The sequence below is a fragment of the Coregonus lavaretus genome, assembly GCF_964263955.1.
Source record: "Coregonus lavaretus genome assembly, chromosome: 30".
NCBI lineage: Eukaryota > Metazoa > Chordata > Actinopteri > Salmoniformes > Salmonidae > Coregonus > Coregonus lavaretus.
Window position 1 is genome coordinate 25,552,313 of NC_140017.1, and position 20,420 is coordinate 25,572,732.

At 45.0% G+C, this 20,420-nt stretch overlaps 1 protein-coding gene across 1 annotated transcript in view; it reads right to left on the bottom strand.

Annotated features, from left to right (window-relative positions):
* The window catches only part of LOC311105481 (neural cell adhesion molecule 1-like), a gene marked incomplete at both ends in the record, with an annotated part of 109,524 nt that overhangs the window by 22,313 nt on the left and 66,791 nt on the right, over positions 1-20,420 (bottom strand). The window contains 7 exons of the mRNA XM_084147647.1: positions 226-368; positions 667-827; positions 1,627-1,744; positions 1,936-2,073; positions 2,527-2,670; positions 3,474-3,683; positions 4,035-4,109. Coding sequence (XP_084003773.1) covers positions 226-368; positions 667-827; positions 1,627-1,744; positions 1,936-2,073; positions 2,527-2,670; positions 3,474-3,683; positions 4,035-4,109 — 989 coding nt within the window. The remainder of the gene's footprint in view (positions 1-225; positions 369-666; positions 828-1,626; positions 1,745-1,935; positions 2,074-2,526; positions 2,671-3,473; positions 3,684-4,034; positions 4,110-20,420) is intronic.

The following is a 20,420-nucleotide window of genomic DNA, read 5'->3' on the forward strand; positions in this document are numbered from 1 at the left end:
TAAGGTGGGATGGTAACTAGGTAGCTACTAGGTAGTAATATGAACTTCACTGTGTGAGCTTCTATTAGCTAGCTACTGCTCTGGGGCCATCCTTAACCAGTAGAGATGAACCTGGCTAAGGGAGTCTTGCCATGTCTAAGTGAAACACATCCCCTGACTGTCCCTCTGACTGCAGTGGGCCACAGCCCCAGGCTGGCCTCTCTCTGTGGGCTGCTTCTACTGTACCTGCTCTCCCTCAGTGAAGGGACGCAGGCCGAAGCTCCAGTTGATGGTGGGGGTGGGGTCCCCTGACGCTTCACAGGTCAGAGTCACCTGCTCCTCCATCTCAGACGTGCTCTGGTTCAGCAGGAAGGTGATCTTAGGTTTCACTGTAGCAAAGACAGACATACACAGAGCCATTATAACCAACCTGCAGTGACAATCACTTGTACGACTTACAGTATAGCTACAGTCACAGCATACACACACCGATTACAACCAGCATGCAATCCCATAGTGACAACAATCAGCTGCCAGATCTGATGATAGTACTTAATACCTACAGCTATAATCACAACATAACCCCCAAAATAATCCAATGTTAAAATCCTCCCACTGTGAATAAATATAGACAAACCCGTCACACAGTCAATCATCTTTCAACCCCAAGTGAGAGAAGTCCCTCACCAAACACTCTGAGGCTGAGTTCCTGTTCGCTCTCCCCAGCCTTGTTCTTAGCGATGCAGGTGTACTCTCCCTCATCCAGCTTGGCCACCTCCATGATGGTCATCTCTGAACCGTCCTCATTAAAGCTGTACTTCTCTCCTGACTCCAGAAGAACACTGGCCCTGGGGGGGAGGAGAAGGGGAACACACCCACACACACTGATTATTCTGATTACAATCAGCTTTTGTGAAACGAAGAGCATCAGCTTTCACGACACAACTAAAATAAGCCTGCTGCTAACTACGCTTGTTGAGAATTTTTATCGAATAAATAAATAACTTCCAAACAAGTATTTTTTCCCTCAGTGAAGTAGGTCAAACAGACTTAATTAAAATTAGCACAATTCATTGTTTATCAAAATAATGTTTCAGTGTGACATTGAATCGCTCTTTCCGATTTAATGACATTGAATATTTTTCATCCAGTCTTCAATCATGATCTCTCTAGTCTATACCAGAGAAACATTTATTTATTGGCAATGACAATGACCCTTAGGCTCAAGGTTTGACCACAGATAATTACATTGTGGCCTCTTGGACCTTGAGCGAGAGAGAGATTGTGAGATTGATGGCAAAGCCTATCACTTTGCCTGGTGAGTTAAAATAGATCTTCCCCCTTTATCTAAGACTCAACCCCAAAGACAAGTATCACATGGAGTTCACACCAGTCCTTTCCCTCACCTAGCAACAAGGGGAATAGCTCCGCTAACTCTTCTAAGAAGGTGAGAGTGGGTGAGAGCAACACACTACACTGCCAACAGATAACCAAGGGCAGGGCACTATCACTCGCATTGGTGTTGGTAGCCTATGGGTTCCATGGTCAGATGGACATCTGCAAAACACTGGTTAGTGGTATATCAGTCTAACAGCCTTGAGTGTGTGTGTGTGCGCGTGAGAGAGAGAGTATGTGCTCGAGTCTTACCGTGCCCAGGTCACCATGGGCTCTGGGTATCCATCAGCCGCACAGGTCAACATGGCAGACTGGCCCACGCCTGCTGTGGCATTCACCTCAGACTGCCACACCCGGATAGTAGGGAGCACTGAGGGAGGGAGGGAGAGACATTAACACATCTGAGACCAAGCATAAGACTCCCTGTCAGCAAAGCTATTACAGCTGAAATCCAGCCATCTGCTGTCCAGGATGTTGAGAGATGGCTTAACACCACAAAATGGCGTCAAAGCCATGAATAAAGTGACAAGGGAATAGAGAGGGAGGAAGAAGTGGGCTGACCGTTGACGATGACCCTGATGATCTTCAGGTCGATCTCTCCCCGGGCCATGAGGCGGCCCTCACAGGTGTACGACCCCTCGTCTGTCTTCTTGATGCCTCGGATCTGCAGGTGGTTGTTGGGCAGGATCTTAAAGCGGACTGAGAGGAGAATCAAATCAGAATGAATATGTAATGGATGAGTCTTCTGACTGAGGGATAAGAAAGGGCTTTTCAGACGGAGATCCCTGGACAAAAAATCTCACTTTCTATGTAAATGATTTAATTAAAGTGTTTAAACAGTTTCATATTCATACCCACCAGTTATAATATTTGTCAGAAAATCGTTCAAATGGAACACTGTCTGACAGCTGGATAGGGACTTTTCTGACATGGTTGAGTAAAAACGGATGACAAGGCTGACAGTCAAAAAAAGTGGAAAAAGGAAACAGGACAAATGTAGGAACCCTTTAGCGTTACACAATTCTGATAACTTTACCAAAATTCCCAGGAAATCCTGATTCCTTCAAACTGGATTTCTGGAACACATATGCATTTTGGGAAAGTTACTGGAATTGTGCAACCCTCCTCCGGGCTAAATGGCATCTATCTCACCATCCTTCTCCATCTGAATCTTAGCTCCTTTGTGTTTCCAGATGATGGTGGGTGGAGGGGAGCTGATGACGTCACACACGATGTTGGCGTTGTCCCCTTCATTGAACTCTTGGGGGGAGGGGGCGTTCTTGAAGGTGATCCTTTCTACAAGACAAAATACAAGAATGTTAGTCAACCATTTAAAGCAAAACCATGAAGAACATAATGTGTGTGTCCCAAATGGCACCCTATTCCCTACATGGTGTACTAGTTTTGACCAGGGCCCATAGGGTGCACTACATAGGGAATAGGGTGCCATTTGAGATGTAGGAATGGGTTCATTTAACTGTTTCCCTCTACACCTCAGCCTCTTAACTGCCTTTATTCTAAACACATTAGCATGTTGTGCCTAGCGGGAAACCATAAAGGATTTCGATGATGAACGTCAGCTGATGCTTGGCAGTGTTTAGCTATAGAAACCATTAGTCAGAAGACATGCACAACTGACAGGTTTATTAGGCCTTGTTTTAATGGTCTTTGGAGGGGTTTATTGAACTGATGAAAAATCCATCTCCAGTTGAAAAACAGAAAATAAAGATATTTTGCCCTCAAGCCCTCAATAAAATGTTATAGCTTTTTCTTCAACACTATACAGAAGGTTGAGGAAATTTCAGCTTGGGGTTCTTAATATAACAATTTAACGCTCTGTGATCAGGACATCCCCCTGAGTTTATACTATGTCATAATGCAAACACACCGGTTTTGAATGGGACATCTAGCCTGCGTTCCAAATGGCACCCTATTTTCTAAATAGAACACTACTTTAGACCATGGCCAATGGGACTCTGGTCAAAAGTTGTGCACTATATAGGGAATAGCACTTGTCAAAAGTAGTGTACCTTATAGGGAGGGATTAGGGTGCAATTTTGGACACATCCCTAGAGAATGAAGAAGGAGGAGCAGCTTACGGTAGAACTTGACGTTGACGGTGGCTTCTGCTGACTGGTCTCCATTGGTGGCCAGACACTTGTAGGTCCCAGCGCTGTCCACCCCGGCCTTGTAGAGCGTGAGGGTGGACGAGGACTCGTCGTTTCGGGTTACGGTGATCTCTGGCTTGTTGGGCTCTATCCTCTCCCCGCTCGGCGAGTACCAGTCAATCTCCTTTGCTACCCCAACAACTACATAGAGACGGTTAAATGTGTTTGTTTTTGTATCTAACTAGAATCATTACGATCACATATTGGTATCACAATGTTGAGTCTCTCTACAAGAGAAATAAAGAGCCAAAAAGAAGAGTATCAAGCTAGGAAACAATCTATACACCTTATAAGAAATAGTACTCTGTTATCCTAGAGAAGGTTACAGCTACCTTGTTCCTGTCTAGTGGCCTCACAACTGTGGTCTACACACAGCATATCAGGACAGGACACAAAAGGTCACAGTGTATATGCAGTACTGCACAATGGGATCCAAACAATTCCAAAGAGACAGTAGTCTACTACAGTATACTGATACAGGGGCAAGCTTACCTTCACACAGAAAGAACTTGGACTCTCCGACACTGATCTCTCCCTGGGTGGGGGTGATCTCCACTTCCAGACAAACTGAGAACAGAAGAAAATAGACACATCAGACAGAGGCCTACTTGGAAGCAATATGTTACGTGTGTGTGTATGTGTGTGTGTATATGTGTGTGTGTATATGTGTGTGTGTGTATATGTGTGTGTGTGTGTGTGTGTGTGTGTGTGTGTGTGTGTGTGTGTGTGTATGTGAGGTGGAATGAGAGAGAACAGGGAGAGAGAACATTTCATTAATGACATCTGATATTAAAGCTTATGTCTGCAGCGCTGCTAAAAATGTATAATTCAGGCGCTGTGCCTGTGTCTCACAGTGTTCTTCATTCATTCCTTAGCAGTAGTGTCTTCATCCTCTCTGCTAGCACAGCAGCCTGTCAGTATAGAAACCACCAGTTCTGCCACAGCTTTTCATGGCAGACACATTAGGAAGTTAGTTGGCTTTATTACTGCAACCACATGGACATAGGCTACTCCTCTGGTTCACCTGGGTTAAGTTCCAAATGGCACCCTATTCCCTTTATAGTGCACTACACCCTTAGAAAAAAGGGTTCAAAAAGGGTTCTTCGGTGTCCCCAAGGAAGAACCCTTTTTGGTTCTAGGTAGAACCCTTTTTGGTTCCAGATTCAACCCTTTTCCTCTGTGCAAAGGGTTCTCTACATGGAAACGAAAAGGGTTCTACCTGGAACCAAAAGGGTTCTTCAAAGGGTTCTCCTATAGGAACAGCCAAATAACCCTTTTAGGTTCTAGATAGCACCTTTTTTTCTAAGAGTGTACTTTTGATCAGGGCTCATAGCTCTGGTCAAAAGTAGTGCCCTATATAGGGAATAGGGTGCCATTTTGGACGCTAGCCTGGACCCCTCTACAGCAGCAACATCCTACTGTACACCATGCTCGGATGAACCAGTAGAAAACACATGAAATGGTAAACAAAACACAGCAAAGAGAGAACTGGCTGCAGAGAGAGAGAAAGCAGTTTGTCCATGCCTAAGGTGATACAGTAGCCTCCATCTCAGTGGTGTTGATAGCAGCATGCAGGTAGGTAGGTAAGGTTATACTGCTCTTATTGACAGTGGAGCAGACAAGGGGGGAGAAAAAAAAGACCCTTCCCAATCAATAGTTTCAATCACAACACAATAATCTATTCCAAGCCATGGCTCAGGCCTCAGAGAAGCACCTCTGGCAGATCGATTGAGGCTTTGTTTTATTGAATGGTAAGACCACGGTAAGACTATGCACTTGGCTGACACCTGCAGAGAATAAAGCTTTGTTCACACTAGCAGTTAGAAGTGACTCAAATCCAATTTTTTTGCATATATGATTTGAATCTCATATTTTTCCTGCAGTCTAAACAGACAAAAGGCACATGGAATCAGATATTTCAAACCACATTTCAAACCACCTTCGTAGGTGGTTTGAAATCAGATACAAATCTGATTCCGGGCCATGTGACCTGTGTCTGAATGGTCAAATCTGATTTATTTGGCCCTTAAGTGATTTCTAGACTGTTATTTGGCATATCTTGTTGCTTTCTAGCTACACTGTTGACAGTTTGACAAGAACATGTGGTAGCTAACTAGTTTGTTAATTGTTTACAAACAATGAGTGAATGTGCTAGCAGGCTAAACAGCTACCTAGCTAGCTAGTTGACTGCTGTGGCTAGCCAAAACCGTTTTGAAAGTTGGTTCATCTTATCCTTTGAGGCTTTAAAAGTGTTCTTACACTATGATTTCGAACATTCAAAGCAACTGGGAGATTTCCATGGCAGGCATTGTTGTCACCTTAGCTTGCTACACATCAACTTCTGAGTGCACACACACTTGCCAATTACTATGACAACTAGTGTAGCCATGTCTGTCTGAACACACATAAATCCGATTTGGTCACTTGTAACTTTCTGTTTGGACAGTCAGTATTCCAAAACAGATTTCAAAAACAGATTTGAGCATTAAGGCCTGTAGTGTGAACAAGGGACAAGGGACTACAGATCAACCATCTCCCTGATGATAGTAATATGCTGAGAAGAGAAGAGAGGGCAACCCGCGTTTTGAAAGACTGCAGCATATCAATCTGTATTTGTTGGACATTTCCTATAAAATATTTGATTGCATCAGAGGTGATTGATGTGAGATGTTATTTACCATCCATATAAGCCAAATTCATCAACCCAGAGAAATAACATTCTGGAAATGGCACTTCTAATTTGTAACACTGTCAACTCAGCTCTGATATCAGATTTATAAACCTCCAGATAGTGAAGAGCCATACATAATCAGATTGGGCTAGTCATCACAAAGTATCCTGGAATCCTGAAGACAATGAGGAGCATGAAAACAAACTGGAGCCTACCCTTGGAAGAACCTTGTGCCAATCAACTTCATATCACTTCTATGGGGAAAACACTCTACTTATACTGCAGCTTTCAGTATGACGAATCCCATGGCTAATTCGCCCACTTGGAAGAAGAACCTAAGACACATCAATATCAAATTTACATAGAGCTGTTTGGAAATAAACAACATCACACCAGAAAGTATACTCATAACAAATGTCTGTCTCCATTCCACTTCACAGGTTAGATTCATCCATTCAGCGTTCTCCCACACACCATCAGCACCACCCACTTCTGACTGGAGAAGACAACCCTCCAAGACCAGGCAGCTATCGGCTCATTCACCAGCCTTTTGTCTCTGGTTATCCAGAGTGATGCCGTGAGGAGTCTGGTGAGAGTGCCAATATGAGACCTGGGGTACTTCCCAAATAGCACCCTATTCCCTATGGGCCCTGATCAACAGTAGTGCACTATATAGGGAATAGGGTGCCATTTGGGACTCAGCCCTGACCTATCAAAATGGCTCCTGCATTAGGTAGTTTTCTCTGAGGAGCCTCTGTCTGAGCCAGCCCATATGGAAGATGCATGGCTATAATGGGGTCTCCATCGCCAATAATAGCAAGTAGGTAGTCATTTCCAATATAGGTCAGAAACTTCATAAACAAAGCAAAACTAACCTCAAGTACCAAGCAGTAGATTAACTCTGCATGTCCGGTTGGTTTCTGATGTGAGATATGTAATCCTTGCCCTTGTGATACATACACTATCTCTGTGTGCAAACGTCTAAGCTTCATATGACCAGCAGAGTATTAGCTACAGATGTCCAGTAAGATTAGATTATCTCACTCTGTCATCCAGTATAAACTCATAGCATGGAATGTCCCATCAAAACAAAAACAACGGTAGCTAGGTATCATAGAGGTTATCCATTTGTGCATGCAAGATTAGCTTGCTTTTGTAATGTAAATATGCCTGATTGTGGAGGGTATTACAGTTTTTCTCAATTGCTAAAACACTAAAACCAATTGGCTGAACAAAGTTCTCAGTTGCCTGGACTCATTTAGCTAATTATGCAGTCTGTTGTCAATACCTTAAACCATTTTACATGGTAAAACACAATTTGCAGATCTCACTTAGACTTTTCAGCAAAACTCTAAACACATTCTCATTCTCAAAACACATTCTGCACTCTAATGCACATGTCATCCATACTGGTAAACACAAGTGGCAACAATCAAATACAAATAGAGAACACATGTAATTGATTGAACACAACCACTCAAAATTGATTTAACCTGTTTCAAATGATGCAACACAACCAATATAAGCCAGTTCAGAGAGCAAACAGGTTGTTGAAGGTGGGAAGGAGAAAGTCTGAGAATGGATAGAAGAAACAATGTGACAGGAAGAGGACGAGTGCGTATGCGAGGTGGGCGACGAGGAGGAAGAGGAGGAGGAGGGCAAGAAAGAGGAAGAGGAGGACGAAGAGGAAGAGGAAGACAAAGAGTGGAAATATCTGATGAAATTCGAGCAACAGTCATAGACCATGTTCTTGTCCATGGACTGACAATGAGGGAAGCAGAGTGCAACCCAATTTGAGCCGATTTTCTGTGTCCACCATAGTAAGGACATTCAGAGAAGAGAACAGGTACAGTATACTACTGTATTTTTGTAATTGCAAATGTACTGTACTACACTATATGCAGCTGTTTCAATAGACATTTGTAAAGTTAATCACTGTATGTATTGTACTGCATGAATATGTTTTGTAACTGCACAACTACTTTTTGTAGAATTGCAAGGCTGCCACATGCAGGTGGAAGGACAGCTATATTCACTGGGGAGCAAGAGGCTGTTATAGTTGGCATGGTCCTTCAAGATAATGCAATACGACTCAGAGAAATCCAGGAACGAGTGATACAAGACAACACACACTTCCAGGGAATCGACAGTGTGAGCATTTCCACAATTGACCGTGTCCTCCATCGTAACAGGATGCGAATGAAACAAGTATACAGAGTACCTTTTGAGCGCAACTCACCAAGGGTGAAAGAACTGCGAGCTCAGTATGTGCAAGTAAGTGTACATTCAGAAACATTTACTGTAATCCAGATTGTCTACAGTACTAACACATACTATGTGAATGACATTACTCTTCAGTACATACAATGTATGTGAATCAGAAGTGCATACAGTAGGCCTAATTGTACTCTACAGTATAGCACTGTCTCTGTACGACTTACAAAATCCTACATACCGTATATTGTATTTCTACACAGACAATATTTGACTTGGAATCCTTGGACAGACCCCATGAGTTCATCTTTGTCGATGAAGCAGGCTTCAATCTAACAAAGAGGAGAAGGAGAGGCCGAAACATGATTGGACAGCGGGCCATTGTTGAAGTCCCTGGTCAATGAGGTGGCAATGTCACAATCTGTGCTGCTATCGGCAACCATGGTGTTCTACATCACCATGTTACACTCCATATAACACCCAGCACCTTCTAAGATTTATTGCCAATCTAAGAGATATTTTATTTGAGCAGCAGGTTCAAGAGCGGCAGGGTCAAGAGCTAAATGAGAATCCCATTCCCACCTATGTGATAGTGTGGGACAATGTCAGTTTCCACCGAGCTGCTCAGGTAAGGGAATGGTTTAACATCAATGGGCAGTTTATGAACTTGTACCTCCCTCCATACTCGCCTTTCCTGAATCCGATTGAGGAGTTTTTCTCCTCTTGGAGATGGAAAGTGTATGATAGACAACCCTACACCAGAGTAAATCTGCTGCAAGCCATGGATTTAGCCTGTGGTGATATAGGTGAGGAATCATGTCAGGGCTGGATACGGCACACATGAGGCTTCTTCCCCCGTTGCCTCAGGAGGGACAATATTGCTTGTGATGTGGACGAAGTGCTCTGGCCTGACCCAGCCCAAAGACAAGAAGAAGCACATTGATCACGTTTATTCCTTTGATTTTTGTCCCTTTTAGTATTGTATACTGTAGTACAGTGCATTGTAGGCTGTATACTGTACAATGGACAAATTGTATGGCCCTGAACATTGTGCTTTCCATTAGTTAACAGTACTGAATGCTCAATAGATTTTGACTGGTTGCAGGTTCATATCAACAAAGAACAAGAATTACAGTATCACAGAGACAAAGGACAAGTTTGTGAGATGCAGGGTACAGTACTGTAAAAATAGGGGTACAAGGAGGAGGAAGAACAAAAAACCAAATTGCAAAGAGCAAAGCAGAGTAGTAATTTCTGATCAATTTTGAGCTACTGTGATAGAACATGATTTCATTCATCAAAAGACAATGACGGAAAAATATGACATTTGTTTTGAGATTAAAAATGTACTTCTCCCTGAGAACTGTATGTTTTGAACAATGTGTTTTCTATTTTTTGGTGTATTGTTTACTGACTGCTTGAGAGTGTATATCATTTTGATCACTTTGTTTATGATTTGAGAGCAGTGTTTGATTTTGAACACAGGTAAAACTGTTTTGAGAAGAATGTTTCATTTTGCGAGAGGAGTCAGAGGTTTTGTAAATAGTGCTTGAAGATTAGGTTTTGTGTTGAATGTTTTCAGGAAATGGAGCAAGGTTTTAGAAATTGTGTTTTAGCAATTGAGAAAAACTGTATTACCAAATGGGTGATATTAAGGATCTGGCTGTCTGGTTGTCTAGACTGCAATATACTGGATTAGGGGGAGGATCAGATTTCTGAAACCTCAGAAATCTGATCCACCCCACAAGGGAAGGATCAGATTTCTGAGAGAGATGGGATCAGCCTCTAATAAATGAGAGAAGATAGGCTCTAGATACTGTAAGTTATCGTAATGCCTGCTCTGGCCATGGGAACTTGAAACCAATGTAAGATTGAGAGAGGAGAGCAATTTATAGTTTACAATAGATAGGGGGCTTTAACACTAGATCCAAATACAGTATACAGTCAATCCCTGGCTGAGCACAGTGGCCAGTAGATAAATGTTATCTCACAAACACACACACACACACACACACACACACACACACTGAGAGAGAGAGAGAGACGGGGGGTGAGAAAGAGTGTGAGAGAGAGAGAGAGAGAGAGAGAGAGAGAGAGAGAGAGAGAGAGAGAGAGAGAGAGAGAGAGAGAGAGAGAGAGAGAGAGAGAGAGAGAGAGAGAGAGAGAGAGAGAGAGAGAGAGAGAGAGAGAGAGAGAGAGAGAGAGAGAGAGAGAGAGAGAGACGGGGGGTGAGAAAGAGTGTGAGAGAGGGAGAGAGAGAGAGAGAGAGAGAGAGAGAGAGAGAGAGAGTGCGAGAACAAGAGATGCAGCAGTGCCAGTGAGTCCCATTATGAATGGCCCAGACAAGCATATCTCCTCTCTGTTTTGCTATCAGTGTTTTTGTACAGAAATAAGGTCAGCCCAGCAGCACTGCTCAACAACATAGCAGACTTTAGGCTAAAGAAGCCATCTCCATGGTAATGACTGGAGTTGTACTGCCCAAGCCCATGGTGAAAGAATATGTTTAAGATGTGTTTCACAGCTCCAAGAAATCAATGATGCATGTCAGCCTACAGTGTGATACAATAACTCTTAGTGACTTAAACAAAAACTAAAAGTCCACTTGCAAGAAATTCATCCCCTTCACAATTGGGCAGTGCATAGTTTTGGTTATGGATACTGACAATGGTTATGCGCATGCTTAATAATCCATGAACAGCTGGCCAAGTAAATTGTCCCCCATGGCGCTAGCTCTGCTCTTCCCTCCCACTCACTACTGTAAGGAAAGACCACTGGAGTGGAGCAGAGACGCTTGTCCAAACTGCCAACATGAAAGCAGCATGTTAGTGCTCCGCCTCAACATTATGCATCTATTAAAAGCAACTGTTATAAGATTATTCATGCATAACAACACTTTTCATCTCCTGCTACATGGCAAACACACGGCGACCACAGAATAATTAGAGTCCCAGAGGAAATTGCATCTGAAGATTTTCTCTCCACATAGCACTTGTGTTGTCACGATACCAACATTTTCCTAACGATACGTTACCAGGCCAAATATCACGATACCAAGTAGTATTGCGATACCACGAAGGGAGGGGGATCAGTGGCCTAGCGTCCTGTTCGCCCCATCCCCAGGACATTTCTTCTCGTTTTCTAAACGTTCTGCGCACGTCCTACTCAAAACCTATCACTGAAATTCGCATTGAATACAACACATTGAATTTAACTTCACACTGTTCAGTGTATAATAGAATACTGCATAGAATGGCTGATTTGCTCGTAACGGTTCTATCATGATGTTTTAGTAACATGATATTACCGTGGTACCAGTATAACGTGCAACACTACACTGCACATAGTACCACCCCCAATTCCCCATCCCACTAATAGATGTACAGAAACACCACTACACCTCCTGTAGTCTACCCAGAGTTGGGATTTCTCACACATTTAAATACTTCTAAACGGCAAGCGCTTATTGGTTCTCAGTTCACAGTAGCTCCACTGCATAGAGAGCTATGAATGGAGGGCATAATAATTGTTCTCCTACCAACAGTTCACTTCAAATAAATTAAAGTCTCTCCAGCTAGCTAGAGTACAGTTGGAGAGCAAATAGAAAAACTTGGTCGCAGGCAGTAGATGGCCAACGGAGGAGCACTAATCAGGGAAAGGCAGGATTAGGGATTTACGGTGTGCTATAATCTTAAAGGGGTAGTTTGGGATTTTGGCAATGAGGTTTATCAAATTCCCATGAGTCAGATGAACTCACGGATAACATTTACAGTGGGGAGAACAAGTATTTGATACACTGCCGATTTTGCAGGTTTTCCTACTTACAAAGCATGTAGAGGTCTGTAATTTCTATCATAGGTACACTTCAACTGTGAGAGACGGAATCTAAAACAAAAAACCCGAAAATCACATTGTATGATTTTTAAGTAATTCATTTGCATTTTATTACATGACATAAGTATTTGATCACCTACCAACCAGTAAGAATTCCGGCTCTCACAGACCTGTTAGTTTTTATTTTAGAAGCCCTCATGTTCTCCACTCATTACCTGTATTAACTGCACCTGTTTGAACTCGTTACCTGTATAAAAGACACCTGTCCACACACTCAATCAAACAGACTCCAACCTCCCCACAATGGCCAAGACCAGAGAGCTGTGTAAGGACATCAGGGATAAAATTGTAGAACTGCACAAGGCTGGGATGGGCTACAGGACAATAGGCAAGCAGCTTGGTGAGAAGGCAACAACTGTTGGCGCAATTATTAGAAAATGGAAGAAGTTCAAGATGACGGTCAATCACCCTCGGTCTGGGGCTCCATGCAAGATCTCACCTCGTGGGCCATCAATGATCATGAGGAAGGTGAGGGATCAGCCCACAACTACACGCAGGACCTGGTCAATGACCTGAAGAGAGCTGGGACCACAGTCTCAAAGAAAACCATTAGTAACACACTACGCCGTCATGGATTAAAATCCTGCAGCGCACGCAAGGTCCCCCTGCTCAAGCCAGCGCATGTCCAGGCCCGTCTGAAGTTTGCCATTGACCATCTGGATGATCCAGAGGAGGAATGGGAGAAGGTCATGTGGTCTGATGAGACAACAATAGAGCTTTTTGGTCTAAACTCCACTCGCCGTGTTTGGAGGAAGAAGAAGGATGAGTACAACCCCAAGAACACCATCCCAACCGTGAAGCATGGAGGTGGAAACATCATTCTTTGGGGATGCTTTTCTGCAAAGGGGACAGGACGACTGCACCGTATTGAGGGGAGGATGGATGGGGCCATGTATCGCGAGATCTTGGCCAACAACCTCCTTCCCTCAGTAAGAGCATTGAAGATGGGTCGTATCTGGGTCTTCCAGCATGACAACGACCCGAAACACACAGCCAGGGCAACTAAGGAGTGGCTCCGTAAGAAGCATCTCAAGGTCCTGGAGTGGCCTAGCCAGTCTCCAGACCTGAACCCAATAGAACATCTTTGGAGGGAGCTGAAAGTCCGTATTGCCCAGCGACAGCCCCGAAACCTGAAGGATCTGGAGAAGGTCTGTATGGAGGAGTGGGCCAAAATCCCTGCTGCAGTGTGTGAAAACCTGGTCAAGACCTACAGGAAACGTATGATCTCTGTAATTGCAAACAAAGGTTTCTGTACCAAATATTAAGTTCTGCTTTTCTGATGTATCAAATACTTATGTCATGCAATAAAATGCAAATGAATTACTTAAAAATCATACAATGTAATTTTCTGGATTTTTGTTTTAGATTCCGTCTCTCACAGTTGAAGTGTACCTATGATAAAAATTAAAGACCTCTACATGCTTTGTAAGTAGGCAGTGTATCAAATACTTGTTCTCCCCACTGTATATGTATCTGCGTCCAATATGAAGGAAGTTAGAGGTAGTTTCGCAAGTCAATTCTAACTAGCGTTAGCGCAATGACTGGAAGTCTACAGTCTATAGACGTTCAGTCATTGCGCTAATGCTAGTTAGCAATTGCGCTAACTCTAGTTAGCAACTTCCTTCAAACTACGCACATACATAAAAATGGTATCAACAAGTTCATCTGACTCTGGGGAAGTAGATAATGGGCCTCATTGCCAAAATCCCGAACTATCCCTTTAATAGGAATCCCCCTTCCATATAAAACAAGAGGCTTGTATTAGGGCCATACCAATAAATTGATGATTAAAAGATAAAACCAACCCAGTGAGTCCTCACTGACTGCACTGAAAATACTGGCTGCCTGGCTGGTCTAAGATTTCCTATCAATTGAAAAGGCTTTCTTCGCTGTAAATCAGGAGAGCTTTTTCCCCATGAGAGAGTGATAGAGAGAGAGGAGTGATGAGAAGGAAGAGAGAGGAGAGAGGAGAGAGTGGAGAGGGAGGAGTGATGAGAAGGAGGAGTGAGGAGAGAGTGGAGAGAGAGGAGTATGAGAAGGAGATAGGAGAGAGTGGAGAGAGAGGAGTGATGAGGAGTGAGTAGAGAGGAGAGAGTGGAGAGAGAGGAGTGATGAGGAGTGAGTAGAGAGTGGAGAGAGTGGAGAGGGAGGAGTGATGAGGAGTGAGGAGAGAGGAGAGAGGAGAGAGGAGAGAGGAGAGAGGAGAGAGGAGAGAGGAGAGAGGAGAGAGGAGAGAGGAGAGAGTGGAGAGAGAGGAGTGATGAGGAGTGAGGAGAGAGGAGAGAGTGGAGAGAGAGGAGTGATGAGGAGTGAGGAGAGAGGAGAGAGTGGAGAGAGAGGAGTGATGAGAAGGAGGAGTGAGGAGAGAGTGGAGAGAGAGGAGTATGAGAAGGAGAGAGGAGAGAGGAGAGAGTGGAGAGGGGAGGAGTGATGAGGAGTGAGGAGAGAGGAGAGAGGAGAGAGGAGAGAGGAGAGAGGAGAGGAGAGGAGAGAGTGGAGAGAGAGGAGTGATGAGGAGTGAGAAGAGAGGAGAGAGGTGGAGAGAGAGGAGTGATGAGGAGTGAGGAGAGAGGAGAGAGTGGAGAGAGAGGAGTGATGAGGAGTGAGGAGAGAGGAGTAGAGAGGAGAGAGGAGAGAGTGGAGAGGGAGGAGTGATGAGAAGGAGGAGTGAGGAGAGAGTGGAGAGAGAGGAGTATGAGAAGGAGAGAGGAGAGAGTGGAGAGAGATGGAGTGATGAGGAGTGAGGAGAGAGGAGAGAGTGGAGAGAGAGGAGTGATGAGGAGTGAGTAGAGAGTGGAGAGAGGAGAGAGTGGAGAGGGAGGAGTGATGAGGAGTGAGGAGTGAGGAGAGAGGAGAGAGGAGAGAGGAGAGAGGATGAGAGTGGGAGGAGAGAGGAGTGATGAGGAGTGAGGAGAGAGGAGAGAGTGGAGAGAGAGGAGTGAGGAGAGAGGAGAGAGAGTGGAGAGAGAGGGTAGTGATGAGAAGGAGGAGTGAGGAGAGAGTGAGAGAGAGGAGTATGAGAAGGAGAGAGGAGAGAGGAGAGAGTGAGAGGGAGGAGTGATGAGAGTGTACGAGTCTAGCCTCCTCGAGAGAGAGGAGAGAGGAGAGAGAGAGAGAGGAGAGAGGAGAGAAGGAGGAGTGAGGATCGTGGGAGAGAGAGGGGGAGAGTGTGAGTGTCGGATCTCATGCTCTATTCTTCGCTCGAGGAGTCTCTATAGAGAGATGAGAGATTCGAGAGAGAGAGCTGATGAGGAGCTGAGAGTAGATGAGAGATCTCGTCTGATCGAGTTGACTGAGGAGAGAGATGGAGAGAGAGGAGTGGAGATGAGGAGTGATGAGAGAGGAGAGAGGAAGAGTGTGGAGAGAGAGGAGTGTATGAGGAGGAGGAGAGAGGAGAGAGGAGAGAGTGAGAGAGAGAGTGATGAGCGAGTGAGGAGAGAGGAGAGAGGTTGAGTGAGGAGTGCTGAGGAGCTGAGGTGAGAGGCAGAGAGTGCTAAGAGAGGAGTGATGAGAGAGGAGAGAGGAGAGAGGAGAGAGAGTGAGACGAGAGGAGGAGTGATGAGAGGAGAGTGAGAGAGAGAGTGTCGAGAGTGCGAGAGTATGCGAGAGAGGATCTCAGAGAGGAGAGAGATCGGAGATGTGAGAGAGAGTAGATGAGAAGGAGGAGAGATGAGAGAGAGAGAGAGAGAGATGAGAGGAGAGAGATGGAGAGAGAAGACGTGATGAGAAGGAGGACAGGAGAGAGTTGAGAGCGAAGAGTGATGAGAAGGAGGAGAGAGGAGAGTGGAGAGAGAGGAGTGAATCCCACACAAGAGGACTTGGCAGTATGACATATCACATTATCTATGGGGATTGACACACTTGGATCCAGCCTGATCATGCAGCCCCTAGTTGACAGCTGGCAGTCTCTAATAATTTAGGGCTCAATGAAAAAATGCATCTCCATTCCGTATAGGCCCTACATGCATTTCCATTCCTATATTAGAAAGAGGAGGTTAGTTTATATCAGAAAATAAATCAATATATTAATTTGTTTCCTGTTATACTGTAATAATGAGCTCTGCTAGAGGTTTCTGCAGCAGTGACTGATCAATTCACGGGCACAGTGTCTCTCCTCCATACTAGGAACTGAGGAGAGAGTAAAATAGCCTTAGTTTTAACCCAAGGGTTTCTTTCTTCTTTCTATTTTACAAGGGCAAGTTCTTCGATGCCCCGCTCCAAGCTCCCACATTCCCTTAGGGATCCCTCTGTTACTTAGCAGCAGCATAGGATGGTGGCATCCTGTGTGTGTGTGTGTGTGTGTGTGTGTGTGTGTGTGTGTGTGTGTGTGTGTGTGTGTGTGTGTGTGTGTGTGTGTAGCCTATAGAGTATGGTAATGAACTAATGATGACCATGGTGTGTGTCCTCTTTGAGAGGCCCATAAGCTCAGTATTTAGTACTTGGAAGAAAGTCTAGGCCAGTGGTTTCCAAACTGTGGGGCAGGACCCACTTCCGGGTCGTGGCAGGTGTGTCGTGGGGTGAATATTTGATATTTTTTTCAAATACATTTTCGGGATGGAAAAACGCTTTCAGTGTAAACTTAAAAATCAAATAGAAGGTTTGTATAAAGGATAATGGGACATATATTTTTTATAAATAGCCTAGAATCTCTTTGAGGATTTACAATCAACAAAGGGGCTAGACAGGCCCCCATTGATTGATTTAGTAATTATGTTTTAGCATAGAATTGTAGGAAATGTGGCTTTAAAACGGCAACATTTTATTTCAGCTCCATGGCAAAATGTGTAGAATTGCAGGAAATTAGCTTTAAAAGAGCAGTTCACTATTTTACAATTTGATGTTAGATGGTTCCTCACCCTGAAATTAGTTTATGGGACAGGATAAACTTTAATCTATAGTTCAGTTTTCTGTAAACAGCCACTACAAACTTCAGCAAACTTCAGCCACCACAAGTTAACAATCAATGAAAGTGAGGGGGCATGTGAGCATATAAAAAAATAATAATGTCCAAATCACCTGAAATCAATTCAAATCAACTCCATATTTGGTTTGATTTGACTTAACAGTAAAGCTGCTGGGCCTCGACGGACCCCCTCTTCAAGCTAATGAGCAGTCATTTTGACTGCAACGTTCTAACAGTGTAATTAATACATTTCATATATGCTATCGCAAAAATTATCAATTGGTTGTGTTTATGTGTATGTTTTTCTCCCGCTCAACCCTTATGGTGAATCGTGACTCAAAAGACACCTCAATTAGTGGGTCCCCAAGCAGAAAAGTTTGGGAACCCCTGGTCTAGGCAGATGTCATATAGGCCTACACAGTACTGTATTAGTTTCCCAGGGGGCAGTGCTCCGCAGCATGGTGACATTTTCATCACTCTCAGAGCTTCCTTCCTCCAGGAGTACAGTGACTTCTTACAACAAGAGCTCAACATCACTAATGGAATTTAGGCTAATCAGCTAAGCTATGGGCCAGATGAGAAGGTCAACTTTATATGCAGGCTTTGCCCCATTTTCCCATTCTCTCTAGTTTTCATAGAACACATTTACATTTACATTTACATCATTTAGCAGACACTCTTATCCAGAGCGACTTACAAATTGGTGCATTCAACTTATGATAGCCAGTGGGGGAGGGGTAGAAGGATTACTTTATACTATTCCAGGTATTCCTTAAAGAGGTAGGGTTTCAAGTGTATCTGGAAGGTGGTCAGTGACTCCGCTGTCCTGGCGTCATGGGGGAGCTTGTTCCACCATTGGGGTGCCAGAGCAGCAAATAGCTTTGACTGGGCTGAGCGGGAACTGTGTTTCCGTAGAGGTAGGGGAGCTAACAGGCCAGAGGTTGATGATCGCAGTGCCCTCGTTTGGGTGTAGGGTCTGATCAGAGCCTGAAGGTAAGGAGGTGCCGTTCCCCTCACAGCTCCGTAGGCAAGCACCATGGTCTTGTAGTAGATGCGAGCCTCAACTGGAAAACAGTGGAGTGTGCGGAGGAGCGGGGTGACATGAGAGAACTTGGGAAGGTCGAACACCAGACGGGCTGCAGCGTTCTGGATAAGTTGTAGGGGTTTAATGGCACAGGCAGGGAGCCCAGCCAACAGCGAGTTGCAGTAATCCAGACGGTAGATGACAAGTGCCTGGATTAGGACCTGTGCCGCTTTCTGTGTAAGGTAGGGTCGTACTCTGCGAATGTTGTAGAGCATGAACCTGCAGGATCGGGTCACTGCTTTGATGTTAGGGGAGAACGACAGGGTGTTGTCCAGGGTCACACCAATATTCTTTGCACTCTGGGAGGAGGACACAATGGAGTTGTCAACCGTGATGGCGAGATCATGGAGCGGGCAGTCCTTCCCCGGGAAAAAGAGCAGCTCCGTCTTGCCGAGATTCAGCTTGAGGTGGTGATCCGACATCCACACTGATATGTCTGCCAGACATGCAGAGATGCGATTCGCCACCTGGTTATCAGAAGGGGGAAAGGATCAAATTAATTGTGTGTCGTCTGCGTAGCAATGATAGGAGAGACCATGTGAGGATATGACAGAGCCAAGTGACTTGGTGTATAGAGAGAATATGAGAGGGCCAAGAATTGAGCCCTGGGGGACACCAGTGGTGAGAGCACGTGGTGCGGAGACAGATTCTCGCCACGCCACCTGGTAGGAGCAACCTGTCAGATAGGACAAAATCCAAGAGTGAGCAGCGCCGGAGATGCCCAACTCGGAGAGGGTGGAGAGGAAGATCTGATGGTTCACAGTATCAAAGGCAGCGGATAGGTCTAGAAGGATAAGAGCAGAGGAGAGAGAGAGTTAGCTTTAGCAGTGCGGAGAGCCTTCGTGACACAGAGAAGAGCAGTCTCAGTTGAATGACCCATCTTGAAACCTGACTGGTTTGGATCAAGAAGGTCATTCTGAGAGAGATAGCAGGAGAGTTGGCTAGAGACGGCACGCTCAAGAGTTTTGGAGAGAAAAGAAAGAAGGGATACTGGTCTGTAGTTGTTGACATCGGAGGGATCGAGTGTAGGTTTTTTGAGGAGGGGTGCAACTCTTGCTCTCTTGAAGACGGAAGGGACATGGCCAGCGGTCAAGGATGAGTTGATGAGCGAGGTGAGGTAAGGGAGAAGGTCTCCGAAAATGGTCTGGAGAAGAGAGGAGGGGATAGGGTCAAGCGGGCAGGTTGTTGGGTGGCCGGCCGTCACAAGTCGCAAGATTTCATCTGGAGAGAGAGGGGAGAAAGAAGTCAAAGCATAGGGTAGGGCAGTGTGAGCAGGACCAGCGGTGTCATTTGACTTAGTAAATGAGGATCGGATGTCGTCAACCTTCTTTTCAAAATGGTTGACGAAGTCATCCACAGAGAGGGAGGAGGGAGGGGGAGGAGGAGGAGGATTCAGCAGGGAGGAGAAGGTGGCAAAGAGCTTCCTATGGTTAGAGGCAGTGGCTTGAAATTTAGAGTGGTAGAAAGTGGCTTTGGCAGCGGAAACAGAGGAAGAGAATGTAGAGAGGAGGGAGTGAAAAGATGACAGGTCCGCAGGGTGTCTAGTTTTCCTCCATTTTCGCTCGGCTGCCCAGAGCCCTCTTCTGTGAGCTCGCAATGAGTCGTCAAGCCACAGAGCAGGAGGGGAGGACCGAGCCGGCCGGGAGGATAGGGGAACTAGAGAGTCAAAAGATGAAGAAAGGGAGGAGAGGAGGGTTGAGGAGGCAGAATCAGGAGATCGGAGGGAGAAGGATTTAGCAGAGGGAAGAGATGATAGGATGGAAGATGAGAGAGTAGCGGGAGAGAGAGAGCGAAGGTTGCGACGGCACATTACCATCTGAGTAGGGGCAGAGTGAGTAGTGTTGGAGGAGAGCGAGAGAGAAAAGGATACAAAGTAGTGGTCGGAGACTTGGAGGGGAGTTGCAGTGAGATTAGTAGAAGAACAGCATCTAGTAAAGATGAGGTCAAGCGTATTGCCTGCCTTGTGAGTAGGGGGGGACGGTGAGAGGGTGAGGTCAAAAGAGGAAAGGAGTGGAAAGAAGGAGGCAGAGAGAAATGAGTCAAAGGCAGACATAGGGAGGTTAAAGTCACCCAGAACTGTAAGGGGTGAGCCATCGTCAGGAAAGGAACTTATCA